Source organism: Pyxicephalus adspersus, chromosome 2 (genome assembly GCF_032062135.1).
Source record: "Pyxicephalus adspersus chromosome 2, UCB_Pads_2.0, whole genome shotgun sequence".
NCBI lineage: Eukaryota > Metazoa > Chordata > Amphibia > Anura > Pyxicephalidae > Pyxicephalus > Pyxicephalus adspersus.
The window spans coordinates 132,399,441-132,415,018 of record NC_092859.1 but is presented as its reverse complement, the minus strand read 5'-3'; the positions used below and the strand labels follow the sequence as shown (position 1 = coordinate 132,415,018).

General features: G+C 35.8%; 1 protein-coding gene across 1 annotated transcript in view; it reads right to left on the bottom strand.

The window, feature by feature from the left end:
• PDE8A (phosphodiesterase 8A) overlaps positions 1-15,578 on the bottom strand; it is a 111,840-nt gene that overhangs the window by 24,486 nt on the left and 71,776 nt on the right. The window contains exons 4-9 of the mRNA XM_072399107.1: positions 14,610-14,666; positions 12,686-12,743; positions 5,042-5,130; positions 3,591-3,669; positions 999-1,136; positions 388-476 (exon numbers count right to left, since the gene is read on the bottom strand). Of these exons, the coding sequence (XP_072255208.1) occupies positions 388-476; positions 999-1,136; positions 3,591-3,669; positions 5,042-5,130; positions 12,686-12,743; positions 14,610-14,666 (510 nt within the window). The remainder of the gene's footprint in view (positions 1-387; positions 477-998; positions 1,137-3,590; positions 3,670-5,041; positions 5,131-12,685; positions 12,744-14,609; positions 14,667-15,578) is intronic.

Below are 15,578 nucleotides of genomic sequence, written 5' to 3'. Positions count from 1 at the left end.
TTTTTTTAAACAAAGAATACAGCTATGAGAGAAAAACAATACTCAATCCAGAGATTATGGATGAGTTTGCAAAAAAGGAAGGGGTTGGCAAATGTGAAACAGAAGTTCAATATTATATTTAACACAAAGATTGAAAGGTAGTTTTGTACAAATAATTCTGTTAAATAGATGAATTTTCATGGAGTCCATGGTTTACAAAAATTTGAAAACTTGCTAACAAATAGCTATTGACTTTTAGGAAATCTGTTCCAGGTTTACTGGATCACCCAGCATCCCTGATGAAAGGGATAATAAATAAATAAATAATAAATCAGAGCCATCATACAAGTAAAAGTACAGCTACACTGTTTGCCACTCTTAACACCATTAACAGTCAAAATGACATACCCTCGATGCCCAAAAACAGGAATTATCTTCACATTTTGCTGGATATTGTCACCATTTTTGTTTTTGGCATAGTAAACACCTTCCCACTCCTGTTAGAGAAAATGCACACAAGCTAAATTTTATTCAGCAGTAAAATATACTAACTACAAAATAATTACAAACGTAGTAGTAATAGCATGAAAAAATAACTACGAAAATGACAATCCAATTTAATAACCTCTAACTAACTCCAAAAAAAACAAAGAAGGGGCATTGGGGAGGAATTATTCTCATTACTAGATGTGGGTGGATGGGGGTGAGTCTGTACAGATCCAGCATCAAACAAAAACCCTGCCCTCCTTAATTCAAAATGAAATCCTATATTTTAGGTGAGGCCAATGTTTAGGAATTGACTGTAATTAAATGAATAAAAATACAGTGACAGTAAATCTAAAATCTATCTAAATGAAAATATCTAAAATAACTGGAAAAGATCAGCTTGATTTACATTTTAAAACAGATTCTCTACTTCAGAGCACAAAAATTATTTTTACAGTTAGGCTAATGATTATATTCAAATAGATATAATTTGTTACTTTCTTGGAAAAGTGTTATAAAAACTTGGTATTTACCTTTCCCGACTTGATACAAGAATTAATATTATCTAAGAAATCAGGTTTTTTTTCATTGTTAGGCACTTCAATTAGTTCTTTTCCGTATAGTTCTTCCTTCTGATAACCCATTGTGGTTTCAAAAGCAGGATTCACATACTGAAACAAAAAGCCACACAGTTGTCACTTTAGTGGTGATGAGAAATTTTATAATCAAATTGTTTTCTTATTGACTGTTTATCAGCTTTTTGGAGCATTTTGAGGTTGGAAAAATAAAAATGGTTATATTTGAAATATGGTAATGATATTTATGTCAAATATCATTGGTCCATATAACCTCCCAAGTAAGAGAATACTGGATGCTGGTGCAGGCTCCAGAATCTGCCCACCGCCCCTGCACACAAGTCAATCAATCAGGAGGCTGAATCTCAGTTGGATCTTAGGTTTCTTTTTGTGTTGTCAGTACAAAGTTCATTGACAAAAACCTTGAATCCAGTGGAGGTGCAGCTTCCTGATTGAATGAAATGACAATTTTAATAATTTCCATAAGAAGTCAAATACTATAGTATATTGACTCAGAAAAAAGTATATACCTCATTGCTCTGAGCTGCACTGGGAGCATTATTATTGCTAACTGTATTGTGTATTTATTAGCTTTACCCAAAAAGAAAAAAAAAAAGCACAAGATGTGTGTGTTTTTTTGGTCTAAAATGAAAAGAACCTTTCACCGTATGTGCTCTATTCATCAGTCAAGTCATGGACAGAAGTTGCACCAGGTTTCGGTGATAAGTAATCCACATAAGTATGGGCAGGTCTCTCATCAGTTACTGTAAATTGTCTGCCCATAAACTGCTACCCCAATAGTCGGTTATCAACATCATTATGAAGCACATTAACTAATGGCACTGAACTTTTATCCACATACAGTGCCTGTGTACATAAAGTAATCGCCTAGATGTAAATGAAAGCACTCAACAATCTTATCCAAATGTTTAGTTAGCAGTATAAAAGTACTGGCATAATATACCAAAAAACAAAACACAAATAAAAAACAAAAACAATTGAGGAAAAAAAATAAAAGAAGCAGGTGGATTTTAAGCCATAACCCTACTTATGGTTTGAATTCCATCTCATTTTATTGTTTGGTCTTGTATTATTATCTCATTTTAACTAAGTTTATGTTTACTTGCACTTTGCAGAGTGTTGGCCCAGCAACTGCAAATGCAGGAGTATCAACTGGGCAGCGGGGTGAGCTGTTTCATAGTTTCTCCAATATTAAAACATGTCTACAGTAACAACCTTGCTCTAACGAACACACCCTATGGTGACTGAAAGTACATGTGCTCATTTTAAACCAACTTATGTATATCCAGGGAGATCCAAGATCCAGTGCAAACTGTACACAGAGCTTGACTTCTGCTCAAGTCTCACTCCAAATCAGAAGCTCCACTTGCAAATGAGGATCAGCCATTGGACCGCTAAATGTTTAGTGTGCACCCATTTTGACAGTCAAAGACCTGAGTACATTGTGCACTTTAAACACTCTATATCATTCTCCAATTCTCCAACCCTTCTTCTACTTCAACTGCTGCAAAGTACATCTGTGAAGTAATGATACTGCTGAAAAAAAACTTTAGACACTGAATGACTTAATCATACCCTGATTCAAGAACATTACATGTTTGCATTACTCAAATCTAAAGCTTCATACTAGTTATGAGAATATTTGAAATTTCTGAGTGAAGTGAGGTAAAGTACAATTCAATCATTAAATTATGTACAAGGGATTTAATACAACAAACAATTTATTTTTCCAGGTAAACACATAATCATACATAAGTAAGAGTTTATTTTTCAGTAAATTGGGCCTACATTGTCCAGAGCAACATTACATTGCTTTCAACTACTTACATAGTAGTATTATACTAAGAAAGGAAAAAAAAACACTATTTGCTAAAGGTTTGTCAAGTACTTCCAATTGTCATATTTAACAATAAGATTATTAAGATTTTTATTTTTAAAAGACAATTTTACTTTTGGTACAAATTTCCTTTATATATCCCACCACCCCATTCTCCTCCACTAAGTGCAGCCCAATTTAGGAAACAATTAACTTTATCTTTAATCCAGCAATTTCCTAACTCAGTCACACAGCCTCCATTGGTGCTGCGGAGTCCTGTGAAGAATTAACACAGACAGAGACAGTGAAAACCCAGCAGGGTCACTTTACGGGACAAGGCTGTGCATGTCTGATCAAGGGTACATAATAAAAATTGTTAGATTGAGGATGAAGGTGAGTATTACTCTGGGTGGGCTGTTTTTTGGATGGGTGGAGACATGATTTAACAACCTGCACCAAAGTGACTTTTAAGCATTTTTGTCATGAAAAGGGTGGAAGGACTCCTTTAGGTATATTATACAGGTCTAGAGGCGACCTTCAAACTTTCTTGTCATGGCTGTAAGCCCGACTGTTATTACAGGAAAAGCTCTAAAACTTCTAGGTGTGCGGTATTCAAAACTAAAGACTTTGCCGAAAGACCTAAAGACAAACTTTAATACAGCAAAATGATATTTCTTTGGGATTATGCTGATAAAGCATTGATTTAATTGTACCTGTATTTTGTGATCCTCATTAGTAATTTCAATGGCTTCTTGACTCTTCTCTAATGTAGTAAATAAAGAATTACAAGCCCTTAAATAAACAATTTAACAGTCAGTGAGTTACAAAACCAACACATTTAAAACATATATACAAATATTACAAAATATTTGAACTTGGCTCCTATAATACAAAGTCTTTAATTACTTAAAATCAATAAAATGATTTAGCCCCACTAAAAACAAAAATCACATCAGACCACCAATTGAAATTAATATTTGCATGATATATACATGCATAAGGCCACATTCATACTTGACACTGCTTGTCACTGACGCTTGACACTATCTAGTAAGTATTGGTACAATTCTGATGCAAAATTCCTACTAATAGGAATAACTTCAGTCTATCATAATTTAGGCCCAATAATTGTATATATTTTATGCTATTAAATATATATATATATATATATATATATATATATAAATTAATTATTTGATTGCACTGCCATGGGCTTTCATAACTCTGCCAGGTAAACACACATATAGAGCACAGCTTAGTGAGTGAGGAGAATATTGGCAATAGGCATTGACTCCCTAGGTTCCCTCTCTAAATTATGCAAAGAAATGTCATATTAGGTATAATATTTAACAAGGTGAAATGTTTATTTTACCTAATACCATACCATTTTAGATATTACCTCTACTGTAATATTGTTATTAGAATTGGGAAGCAATGGAGTCAAGTCCCAAGAGCCCAATTGTGGCAATTGAGGGCTATATTATCATACATGTGTTTCTATGTTTTGAACCCCTTTTACTGGAGTAGGCCATGTGCTGGTCAGCTTCTCATCTGCTTTTTGAAGTTAAAAAACAATTAAGTGATCTTAAAGTTAACCCCACTTAGGTATATAAGGTGTTCAATTATTCTATGGTTGACTTCTGTGGTCAGTTGCTTTTCCACATGATTCCGCTTCCCATACCTTCCTGTTGGCCACCAAAATCATTTATTTATATATTAATTGTCCAAAGAAGCATGAGGCGGTAGATAAATCAAGGATGAGGGAAAGCAACGAGAGGTGCCTAACCTATGAATATAGGGCTCCCGTAGAAACCCAAGTTAAAAAAAAACAAATTATGTTTTACAGATATCTTTTATTGGTAGAAATGTAGACTGACCATAGTTGTCTGTTACCTAGAAAACTTTGAAGCCACAGATAACCAGGCAGCTAACTTTTTTAGAAGAGGGTTGCTAATGGCATATTACTGGTTTCTCCTACCACAGCTGTCTTTAAAAAAAAATATTCCCTTTGTTGATGAATGAAGAGATATTTTTAAATGCATAACCACGTGTGCTTGATGCACCATTTTTAAACAGTTGCATCAGATAAGGCAGCATAAATAATCAGGTGTAATAATAAAGTGACAAAATAGCAATGCCTTCCTGATATACACCACATTCTTACCTTAGTTTAAATTGTGCACGTACTTCCCCATATTCTAGCTGAATAAGCTCATTGTAACAGGCCATAACGTTGGAGTTTTCTACATATCTCTGCAAGACAGAAGACAGACACTGTAGCATTGATCAATTTTAGGTGCCTTCTATATATTATGGCCAATTATACAAAAACAAATGGGACAATGTTAGTAGGTTCAATACCATAATTTCAAAGTTTCACTTTAAAAACTTGGCATCAGGCAGGGCTTTATTGCAAAAAGGTATAAGCAATGTCCCTTTTGCAATAAGTATTCTTACCTGCCTGATCGCAGTCCATCCATTTAAATTGCACATGTGCAGCTCAGTGTTGGTTGCTAGGATACCAGGTACATCCCGGCTTCCCCTGCAGGTACCGGGACTGACTGAAGTCCTGCACGCTTTGCTGGGAGTTATGTCATCCGAGCCAATCAAGATGGCTAAAGATTGGAATGCAGAAGAATAGGAGAATGATAGCAGCACCTATAGCGGAATGGGGACAAGTGAGTATCCCCTGGGTTCAGTTCCTCTTGGTGCTGCTTATCCGTAGATTTTCTACCTTTTTTTTTTTCCAGGGTCCCCTAATAAAAGCGTGAAGCTCATGTCCCTCTCACTGCACAACTAAAAGAGAATTTGTAAATTTGAGCTTTCAGTGCAAACTGACAGCTTCTTCTTATATGTCAACCTCTAATCCGTATTCATACTTACCTTTCACCCATCTAGGGTTAGTTTTTTTTTTCCCACTTCACAGTGGCCTGCGTTGATTGATAAGGCCTAAACCTTGCACCCCTGAAAATAGATCACATACTCACCCATACCTGAAAATACCAGGAGAAGGCTCAATAATAAGACTAATATAGACAATTATTGGTGTTACAAGCCCCCCCATCTATGTCCCCCTTCACTATTGGGGTAGGTTCCTGGTATGCTCCTGGTATATGTGCTGCTCTTTTTTTCTGGCAAACCAAGTCTGAAAGGTAATCTTTACATGCAAACAGAATTCCAAAGCACTAAGAAACCACTAGGAAAACAATTTGTATTTTGTGAAAAAAACATTAATTTGCACATTTATGTGTTGGATTTGTTAAGGGATCCATGTTTCATTTCAGCTGAGGCTTTTTTTTGTGTGCTGGACTGATGTTAATATACTTTAGCTCCTCAGTCTACTTGAAATTAGTGATGTAATTGAAGCAAACAATATCCCTTAACAAAATTATTTGGAGAATGAGTCCTTTAGTTGATTCAGTGAGCACACAGTCAGGCAGATAAGTGTAATGAGACCTGTCCTTATACATCATATATAATATATCATATTGATTATACATCATATAGGCTCAAAACCTAAAGCCATCCCATCTTTTCCTCTGAAGTTTGATTACTTTTTTTTTTAATTAAATTAGTAGTAAATTGGATCTAAGCCGAATGTAATGTGTGTGATGTTATAGTACAATTCTCTGTAATCTTCTCTAAGGCAATCAGGAAAAAACAAAAAGAGAAGGCACATTATATTGTTAAAGACATTTTTTTCAACAGGGTCAATAACCTAGGGACTTTAAAGGCATGTATTTATTTACAATCCAACGTATTTTTCTTGTTAATACAACTATTTAATAAACAGATAAAAATATAAAAACATATAAATGCTCCAATGATCAATCTGTGGTTGTTACAGATAGGCTTATAACAGTTCAATGCATTTCATGGAACATAGTCCACTTCCTCAGGAACATATAAGCCTAAAAATTACAAAAGATAAAACTTATAATATCTAATATGCCATAACATATTCTCAGTATTTACATATACAAGTTACTCACTTCTGTTTCCACAATTAGTTTCCCGATTAGACAGATGGATCAGTGGATCAATTCCTTATTGATTGTATATAGACAAGCTAGTGGAGACCACAGTCTAAGATGAAAGGGCTTTAATAATTACAATAAGTTCTTTAGCATTAATTGTCTATAGTGTTGACCTTCAAAAGTGTAAAGACCAAACCAAATAGGAAAGCAGTTACACAGTGCATTAACTGCACATTATGAAATTATTTATATTTGATTTGCCACTGTGATATACTGTTACAATTGACAACCTCATTACAACCATTTTCAAAAGCCAACAAGTTTCTCACCTGGGCTCTATCCAGTTCCAATTTAACGTTCATATGCTCTTAAAATAAAAATTGAAATAATTTCATATATCCAGTCATTTTAAATTTTCCAGTGTTACATCATTTATAAAAGAACAGGGTAGGCAATAACTATCATGAACTTCCTAAGAAACAGGTAAAGCTTAGATCTTATTTAGTATAGATAGTTCTTTAGACCAATAAGGTTCTCATTGGTTGCCAACCGCCAACTACACTGCCAAAATCATGCACAACACAGATGGACTCAAAATAGAAGCTACAGTTCAAAACGGTTTCCTCCAATCAAATGTGCTACCTAGTGATGATAGGAACTTACTTTCTTGTGTATTCCGCCCATGTATTATCGTTGGTACAATCAGCACCTCTGCCCTCTTATCTGAAGGACACTTTGGATGTATTAAAAACGATTGAGGATATGAACTTATTGGAAGGCGCAATACTTGTAACCATAGATGTGAAAACTCTTTATTTGAGTATCCCAGATGAATTGGGTATATCAGGTGTAAAGAAATTTCTGTCTGAAACAAGTAGAGATCGTCAACAGGAGAATGATTTTGTAATTGCTCTGTTGCGACTTATACTCTCTAGCGGCCAGCAGTCACGTGGGTAAACAAGCCCCCACGTGGTTCTGCAGAGACGTCAGTGCGAACAGGGAACAATCTGTGTCTATGGCTACAAGACACGGACAGCCTTTCCCTATAAAGGGATCATCGGCTGGTCATTGTTGCAATGGGCAGGCACCCTCAATTAAGAAGGTGCCTGCACCAATATCACTAGTCCTAACAGCAGCTCCCCCTTTGGTTATGATGGATAAAATTTCTTTACTTTAATATACAGATTATATTCCAATTTTATTATCCAACCGAGGAACTTGATTGTTGTTTAGGCTATTTCAGGAAACCTGTAGGTGCCTAGTTATGACCTCCATATTAACCTATTATATTGAACCTATCATACATTTACATACAAACATTTTTCTCTTATTTGAGACATACAGCGTTAGTACAGCGTATAGTACAGCGTTATTAAATATTATTACAATTCATATCAGGATGACTTACAATAGTGATTGGTTTACAGCTTATACAATATTTAATAATTCACAATATTTAGTATATTGTAAATTTTACTAAAAAAGTACAAAGACAAAAACAGCATATAGATACAGGAATCAACACCCACCATTTGTAAATGTTCTTAATGAAAGGTTTTGTAGCTTAATACCTCATTAAACCCAGGGGGGTCCATGGTTTTAAGCTCAAATATCCATTGGACGTCTTTTTGCAAAAGGATTCAATCAATATCACCCCCCTTGGGTTTGAAGGCAAATATTCAAGCACTAGAAATCTAGCTTGAATCGAGTCTTCATCGAAATTATGATGAACCCCTATATGATAACTTAGAGATGTTAGGATTCTACCGCTTCTAATTGTATAAATATGTTCATATATATGTTTGTTAACCTTATTGTTTTAAAAAACTATCTATACTAAATAAGATCTAAGCTTTAACTGTTTCTTAGGAAGGTCATGATAGTTATTGCCTACCCTGTTCTTTTATAAATGATGTCACACTAGATACTCGAGAATATTAAAAATGGCTGGATATATGTTATGGCACATTAGATATTATAAATTATATATTTCGTCATTTTAAGGCTAATATGTTCCTGAGGAAGCGGACTATGTTTCGAGAAACGCGTTGAACTGTTATAAGCTTATCTGTAACAACCTCAGATTGATCATAGGAGAATATATATGTTTTTATATTTTTATCTGTTTAATAAATATTTGTATTAACAAGAAAAAATATGTTGGATTGTAAATGAATAAATGCATTTAAAGTTCCAAGGTTATTGACCCTGTTGAAAACATTTTTCGATTTGCATTAAGGGATCTGGCATATGTAAAACCAATTTAAAAACTAGCTCTTCACTTCTAAATAAAACAGCTCTTCACTTCTAAACAATAAGGCACATAATTTTACAAGAAATGTATACAGAATTAACACTTTGTATGGTGATTCTCAGTACACTTGCCTAAATCTTTGAAGTACATTAAACTACCATATCTCTACCCTAATAATACCCTATTCTTAAATAATGTCCACTGTTCAACCCAGAAAAGTTGGGAAGAAATTGTAGGTGGGTGGCAGCCCCTGTATTCTCACTCAATTCTTCAGCAACCACCCAAAAACAGCCAGGTGGTTACTGAAAAGTGCCGGGTGGTGCGGGGGGCTGAGAAGAACACTGATGCCTTTCAAGTACATTCAATTTGGCTTAAAGAAATTAGTTTGCCCTTGAAGGAATTTAATATTTGCCTGCTTTGCCTGCTGAAAGGCAGGTAATATAACAAAAAATACCCTTTTACCTCCTAATATTTTATTAATAAAGTGGAACTTAAGTTCATCTGTGCTTGCATACCATCAGCTTTGGATGCCGAGATACCTGGCAATCCCAGCTTTCTCTGCACTTGCCGGGAAAAAATTAACTCCAATGCGTATGCATGGGAGTTAAGCCATTACGGCCTGGCAAATCCAAGTGGCCGAAGATTGTCTACAGGAAGAGAAGAAAGTAGAAGATAGCAGTGCGCTGAGAGGGGACAGGTGAGTATTGCAGGTTTAGTTCTGCTTTAAGGGCGATATTCCCACTTTTGGTACTAATAGGGTATTTTCAGGCACTCAAATCTTTTTTTCAGGTATTGGTCACAGAAGGTCCTGTGCAATCCTGCATAGCAAGTACCTGTAAGGTAGACAATATTTGTGTAGGTAACAATGCTTAGTCTGGGCAAGGTTTTGGTTATTGTATAGATATGGTCTTGGTCTGGAAGGCACAAGTCAAACGAACACACTTGCTGCCAACTAGTTTGGCAAAGCTGTGCAGTTTAGGCAGATTAATGGGTTGGCCTCTAATTTGGCAATTATTTTTTTAAGCCAATGGGAGCCAGTCAGAAACATTTACCAGATACCAGATAGGGTACATGTTAGCTAGGTTTAACTGTATTATATGTCTGTTGTAAAATTCCTGGGTGTGGACTTATACCCTTAGGTTTTATTTAGTACATAGCAATTAAGGCTGACAAAAGATCAAAACCCAGTAATTACCACTTATTCAAACTGTAATTACAATAGTAACTGATGGGATTTGGCAATACAAAACCTCAGTAAGCACGGAACAAAGTTGCATCCTTCTTCAACTTGTCACTAATGACTCCTACCAAAAGCTGAACTCGGGAAAACAAACATTTACCCTTGAAGTGGGGAAGGGGACTGTTTTTTTTTTGCCTAGGGGAAGATTAATCTCCATTAATCTCTATTTCCATAAATCGAGCATTGAAGCCTCATCTGTAGGTTTAATGCTTGGACAATTGCAGCTCTTATCCTCCCACACAAGAACCGGTTTGCTAAGCAAAGTGGGAAAGTATCGGTTTATATTGTACTGTCTTCTAACACTCAACATACTTATAAAAAAAGCAGTTTGGGACTCAGCCACATGGGTAGAAAGTTACATTTTAAAGTTTATGCTGTACAGTGATTTCTTTTTATGTAATTGAGCAGTCTCTTATCATATACACGTCCCATAAGAACAACAATACATTAAAAACATTGAAAATACACAACACATATAATACCATGGATCACTCTCAGCAATTATTTTATTTTTTACCAAGGTGACCAAAGATCAAAGTATAGGCTGAGCTGTAGCAGCTAGACAATATTCTTCATTTGCAAATGTTCTCTGCATATTCCAGGAAAAATGAGCTCGACAACTGTCATGCCATCTTCAGATTTCACAAGTGAACTCAACATGCACACAATATGGATGTGGCTGTCCTTGTGAAATTTAACACATAAAACCCAGGTCTATGTAAACACATCTGCTTTAGCCTGCTCTGCCTCCTGTACAACAGATGGATCAAATGAAAACTGCAGAAAATAAAGATGACACCTGAATTTTGCTAAGCTTGCTCCTCAAATAGTGAAAGTAGCATACATAAAAATACACAGCAATGTCTGTGGTACCTGGTACTGCTCATTCCTATCATGTGTATATACAGTGCCGATGCTTTGGTATTTCTAAAACATTGACAGATTCAAGTTCCTTACCTCATAGTTATATATGTACACACTATTGTGCTTGCATGTGTGTGTCGGTTTCAAGGTGTGTAAATAGTTTAAGGTAAAAAAGGTAGCAAAGATAGTACTTAAATATAAGCATCAAAGTGTATGTCAGAGCAAAATAAACACATAATATTATTATCATTATTAAAAATATTATTATTAAACAGGATTTATATAACACCAACATATTAAGCAACGCGGTACATTAAATAGGGGTTGCAAATGACAGACAGATACACAGTGACAAAGAAAGAGGAGAGGACCCTGCCCCGAATGCAGTTCATCTCTGCTATATTTGCATATTTTGCCATGTTCTGTCTATTTAAAAGACCCTGCAAGTACAAAATACACTGCTAGTAATGCATTCAGGCTCTAAGTCCTGGTATAGGCTGGCAATACATGTCATTGTTGTGGACTTAGTAGTGTCAGCCCTGCCTAGTTGTCTCCTAATAGTTAAAGTGTACTTAAACTCAGAATGTTTACTTTATATAAAAGGGTAGACAACCCTTTTATGCAAGGTAAAAACTCTGTTTTTTTAAAAAAAGGGTGCAGCACCGCCCCTTTATATCCTAATTGCCTAGGCGATAGAGAATTAATGGGTGCACAGAGTCTCCTGGGATACCTACATAACGCATCCCAGAAGGCTCTTGGCTGCTCCTTCTGCGCATGCCTTAGCATTTCGGGCATGCACAGAAGAAGCCCTTTCGCCAAAAAGGAAAGAAATTGCTGATCTCACGCATGCGCAGTGAGATAGGCAAGTTTTTTCCCCATCTATGTCACCCGATCTCGCACCTGCGTTGGGTGACAAAGGAAGTAGAACCTGGAAGAACAGAGAGAAGATGGCGGCGCCTAGTGCGCCGGCCCAAAGACGGATGCCGGGACGACACCGGAAGAAACCTCCCAACCGATCACTGCTCTACAGGATTGATTTATGGGTTTACTTCCTCTTTAACTTAACCTCAATCCCCCTTCTCACCCCACTAGCTTATTCCTTGCAACACAGAGACTGAGAAGCATATTTATAATGAAGTATGCATAATGAAAACTATTCTTCATTATACTTCACTGCATTACGCACATCATGGCCCAACCCATTCAGAAGTTGGACTGTGGTGTGTAAGCAGACTATCAGACCAGAAGGTAATGTGCCTGCCTCCCTCCATTCACAAAGCTTCAAAAAGCTTTCTCTGCTCAGTGAAACAGAGAGAGCTCTTTGTTTGGAAGGAGCTGGTCAAGTGACTGGGCTTTCCTCCCAGCAAACAGATAAGATGAAATGATTCCAATGGAATATTACAAAGGGAGCAAAATAGGAGAAGTTGTTGGGGTTTTCATACACTTAAATAAAAAAACAAATTTTGGACTTACCCTGGTAAACCCAGCAGATATTAGGGGCATTACTGACGTTTCATCTCTATCACTTTGTCTTTAATAGGGGGACATAAAAAGGGAAAATATATATAAAAGAGTGAGAATTATATACCACAAGAACAGAATGTAAACAAAAGTCTAAATGTCAACTTTGTATTAGAACGTGGTTTGAATAATTGACAACTGTAAAAATAAATATGTGTTCCAAATAATATTTTATGAAGATATGTAAAAGATGTCAGAAGCGAATGTAACACATCATACTACGTGTGGTAATGTACGTTAAATGTGGTAATGCCCTTTAAGTCCATCAGTCTGTTGCAGTGCAAGTCATTGTAAATAGCAAAATGTGTTTTGAAAAGAAACATGGAGCACAACCCAAAGTGTGCTGTAAACAAAAACCCTGTCCCAAAATGTCATGTATCCAGGTTTGTTTCAGCCTATTCACTTTGACAACCGACAACAAAGCATTGTGAATAGACCTTAACTTTTCCTGCATACACCTATATCACTCTTTTATACTGCTGTTGCTATAGATGGTGCTCTGAGTACTTTCAGTCTCATGTCTGTCAAATCCCTTGTGATGGTGCCTGTCTGCTTGGGTAGAGTGCAGATGAAGCATTATGGGTCTATTGTTTACCTGCAAATTGTATGTGATAGGATGCTTGTGTACCAACATGTGAAAACAATAAAGGTAAGAAAAAAAGCTTCAAAAAATAAACTAAAATAAAAAAAACAAAACAGCAAAACAATTCAAAGAAAAACTGCTCCCTAATCCCATATGTAACAATATGCACATCTTGAGACTATGTAATTACTGGCACACCATAACATATCATAGGTATCTTGGATATTACCATGTACACCAACATGAGAAAAATAATCCCAAGACCTTTGTGGTTATCTCTAAGGGAATGTTTAGACCTCCATCAGGCTTTTGTTTTTTTACAGTCTGCAAATGGTTACAAAAGCCTTGTAGAAAGTTTAAATGACAATGAATGGGTCTGTTTTTTTTTTTTGCAGACTTTAGGCTTTTAACAGTGTTTGTTCAGAAGCTTCATGTAGTTTCTAAGGTGGTTTGGCCATCTGAACTGCTCCATAGACTTGCTAATGGTTATAAAAGCCTGCAATTTTTTTTTTGCCTGATCCTGGAAGTCGAGTTGCAGAGTGAGCTTCCAAGAGCAATTAACAGCCACATTTTTCAGAAGCAGGCTGTAAGTTGTAAAGATTTTTTAAGCATTGAATTGTGTTATTGAAATACTGCATTTGTGTGTATAACATTTACTTCAATATATAAAAAATATACAGTTTGCACAAATATCATGTACTGTAAAACATTTGCAACTACCACCTTTTTATTCTTGAGGTCATCTGCTGCAGATGCATATTTTTGGGTAGTTTTAAGAAAATCATCAAACACGCATGTGAAACAGAAAAACCAACCCAAAAGGGATAAGCTAATGTTTTACTTAATACAATTTTGCTATTTTTGCAAAACATTCTGGGCTTTCTAAAGAGCCAGCACAGCAACACTTTTTTTTTAATACAATTACATATAAAATGAGGGAGGGTGGAGTCATTGGAAGGTCTGCCTGGTAAACATGGAAAAAGAAGGCTAGAACTCCACCTGCTGGCTGGCTGATTCAACTAAAATACCTTCTTGGTCCTGGGAATAAAGAAAACAGATACAAAACACTATCCACTCCCTTCAAATATAAATGGACACAAAATGTAGGGTGGCATCTCCAAATATTATTACACCATGGCAAATTACTGGAGGATTGTCAGAGAATGATACTGTATAATACTCTATTAATTACAGTAACATTAATGGCAGTACAAATTCTTACTAAAAGCTTTGTATAAAATTATTCTCATAGGCGTTAGATCCCTTAAAATTAAAAATAATTTAGATGCTTACCTTCTAACTACAGCAATTATGACAGAGTTTTCTGAGGGTTTAGTAGCTCTGATGGACCTTAAATGTCAGAATGAGAAATAAGGTAAGTAATAGTACAATAGTACCCTCACCCAATAGTACATAAAAACACCACATATAAAATGATCACAGAGAAATGTTTTTAATGACTCATTTTAGTACATTAAAAAGAAAACATACTAGTTAAAAATGCCTAACAGGTTTCCATGTGAAACTGGGTGAAGCTGGGTCATTAGCTATTTGTTACCAAATGTTTTCAATCCTGGACCAGACCCATTCAAGGTTTGCTGGATCACCCAGGTTCACTGACAAAAGTGTATGTTCTCTAGTCTGGAGAACGTTCATAAATCAGGCCAATTGTCCTTCAGAAACTACTTCACCATACATCAAAAAATGGGAAATCAGAAATTACATGGCAAAGCTGTGATTTTCCAATTACCCCCCGAGCTCTTCTAAAGGGTTTAGAAACATCTGTTATATGAAAACATATAAGTTTCTCTCATGGTGCCCACATGCATCTCTCCTTCATTACAGAAAGATCCTTGTGGCCACTTTGAGTTAAAGTTCAATACATTTTTGATGTTGAATTGACAAAAAAAAATTGAGAACCAAAATTGATTACAATTTTGACAAGTGCGGCCATATACAGAAATCCTCTCAACTATAAGCAGATATGTGTGCATAAATCCTATGCTAATTTCAAGCAATGACAGGAGAGACGCTTACTGCTTTCAAACTCAAATCTCAGAACTAGAAAGGTTACCTTTACTGCCCCAGTGTATTTTACATAAATCTTTCAAAACCAATCCTGTGCACATGTTTGGAAAACACATAGGAATTAAATGATTGCACCGTATACTCAGTGCTGAGTAGAAAAACAGAGACAGAAAAAGGGTTTTCTTTTAGAAAATGAGGAAGAGAATCCACGACATGTGCACCATCCACCATGCT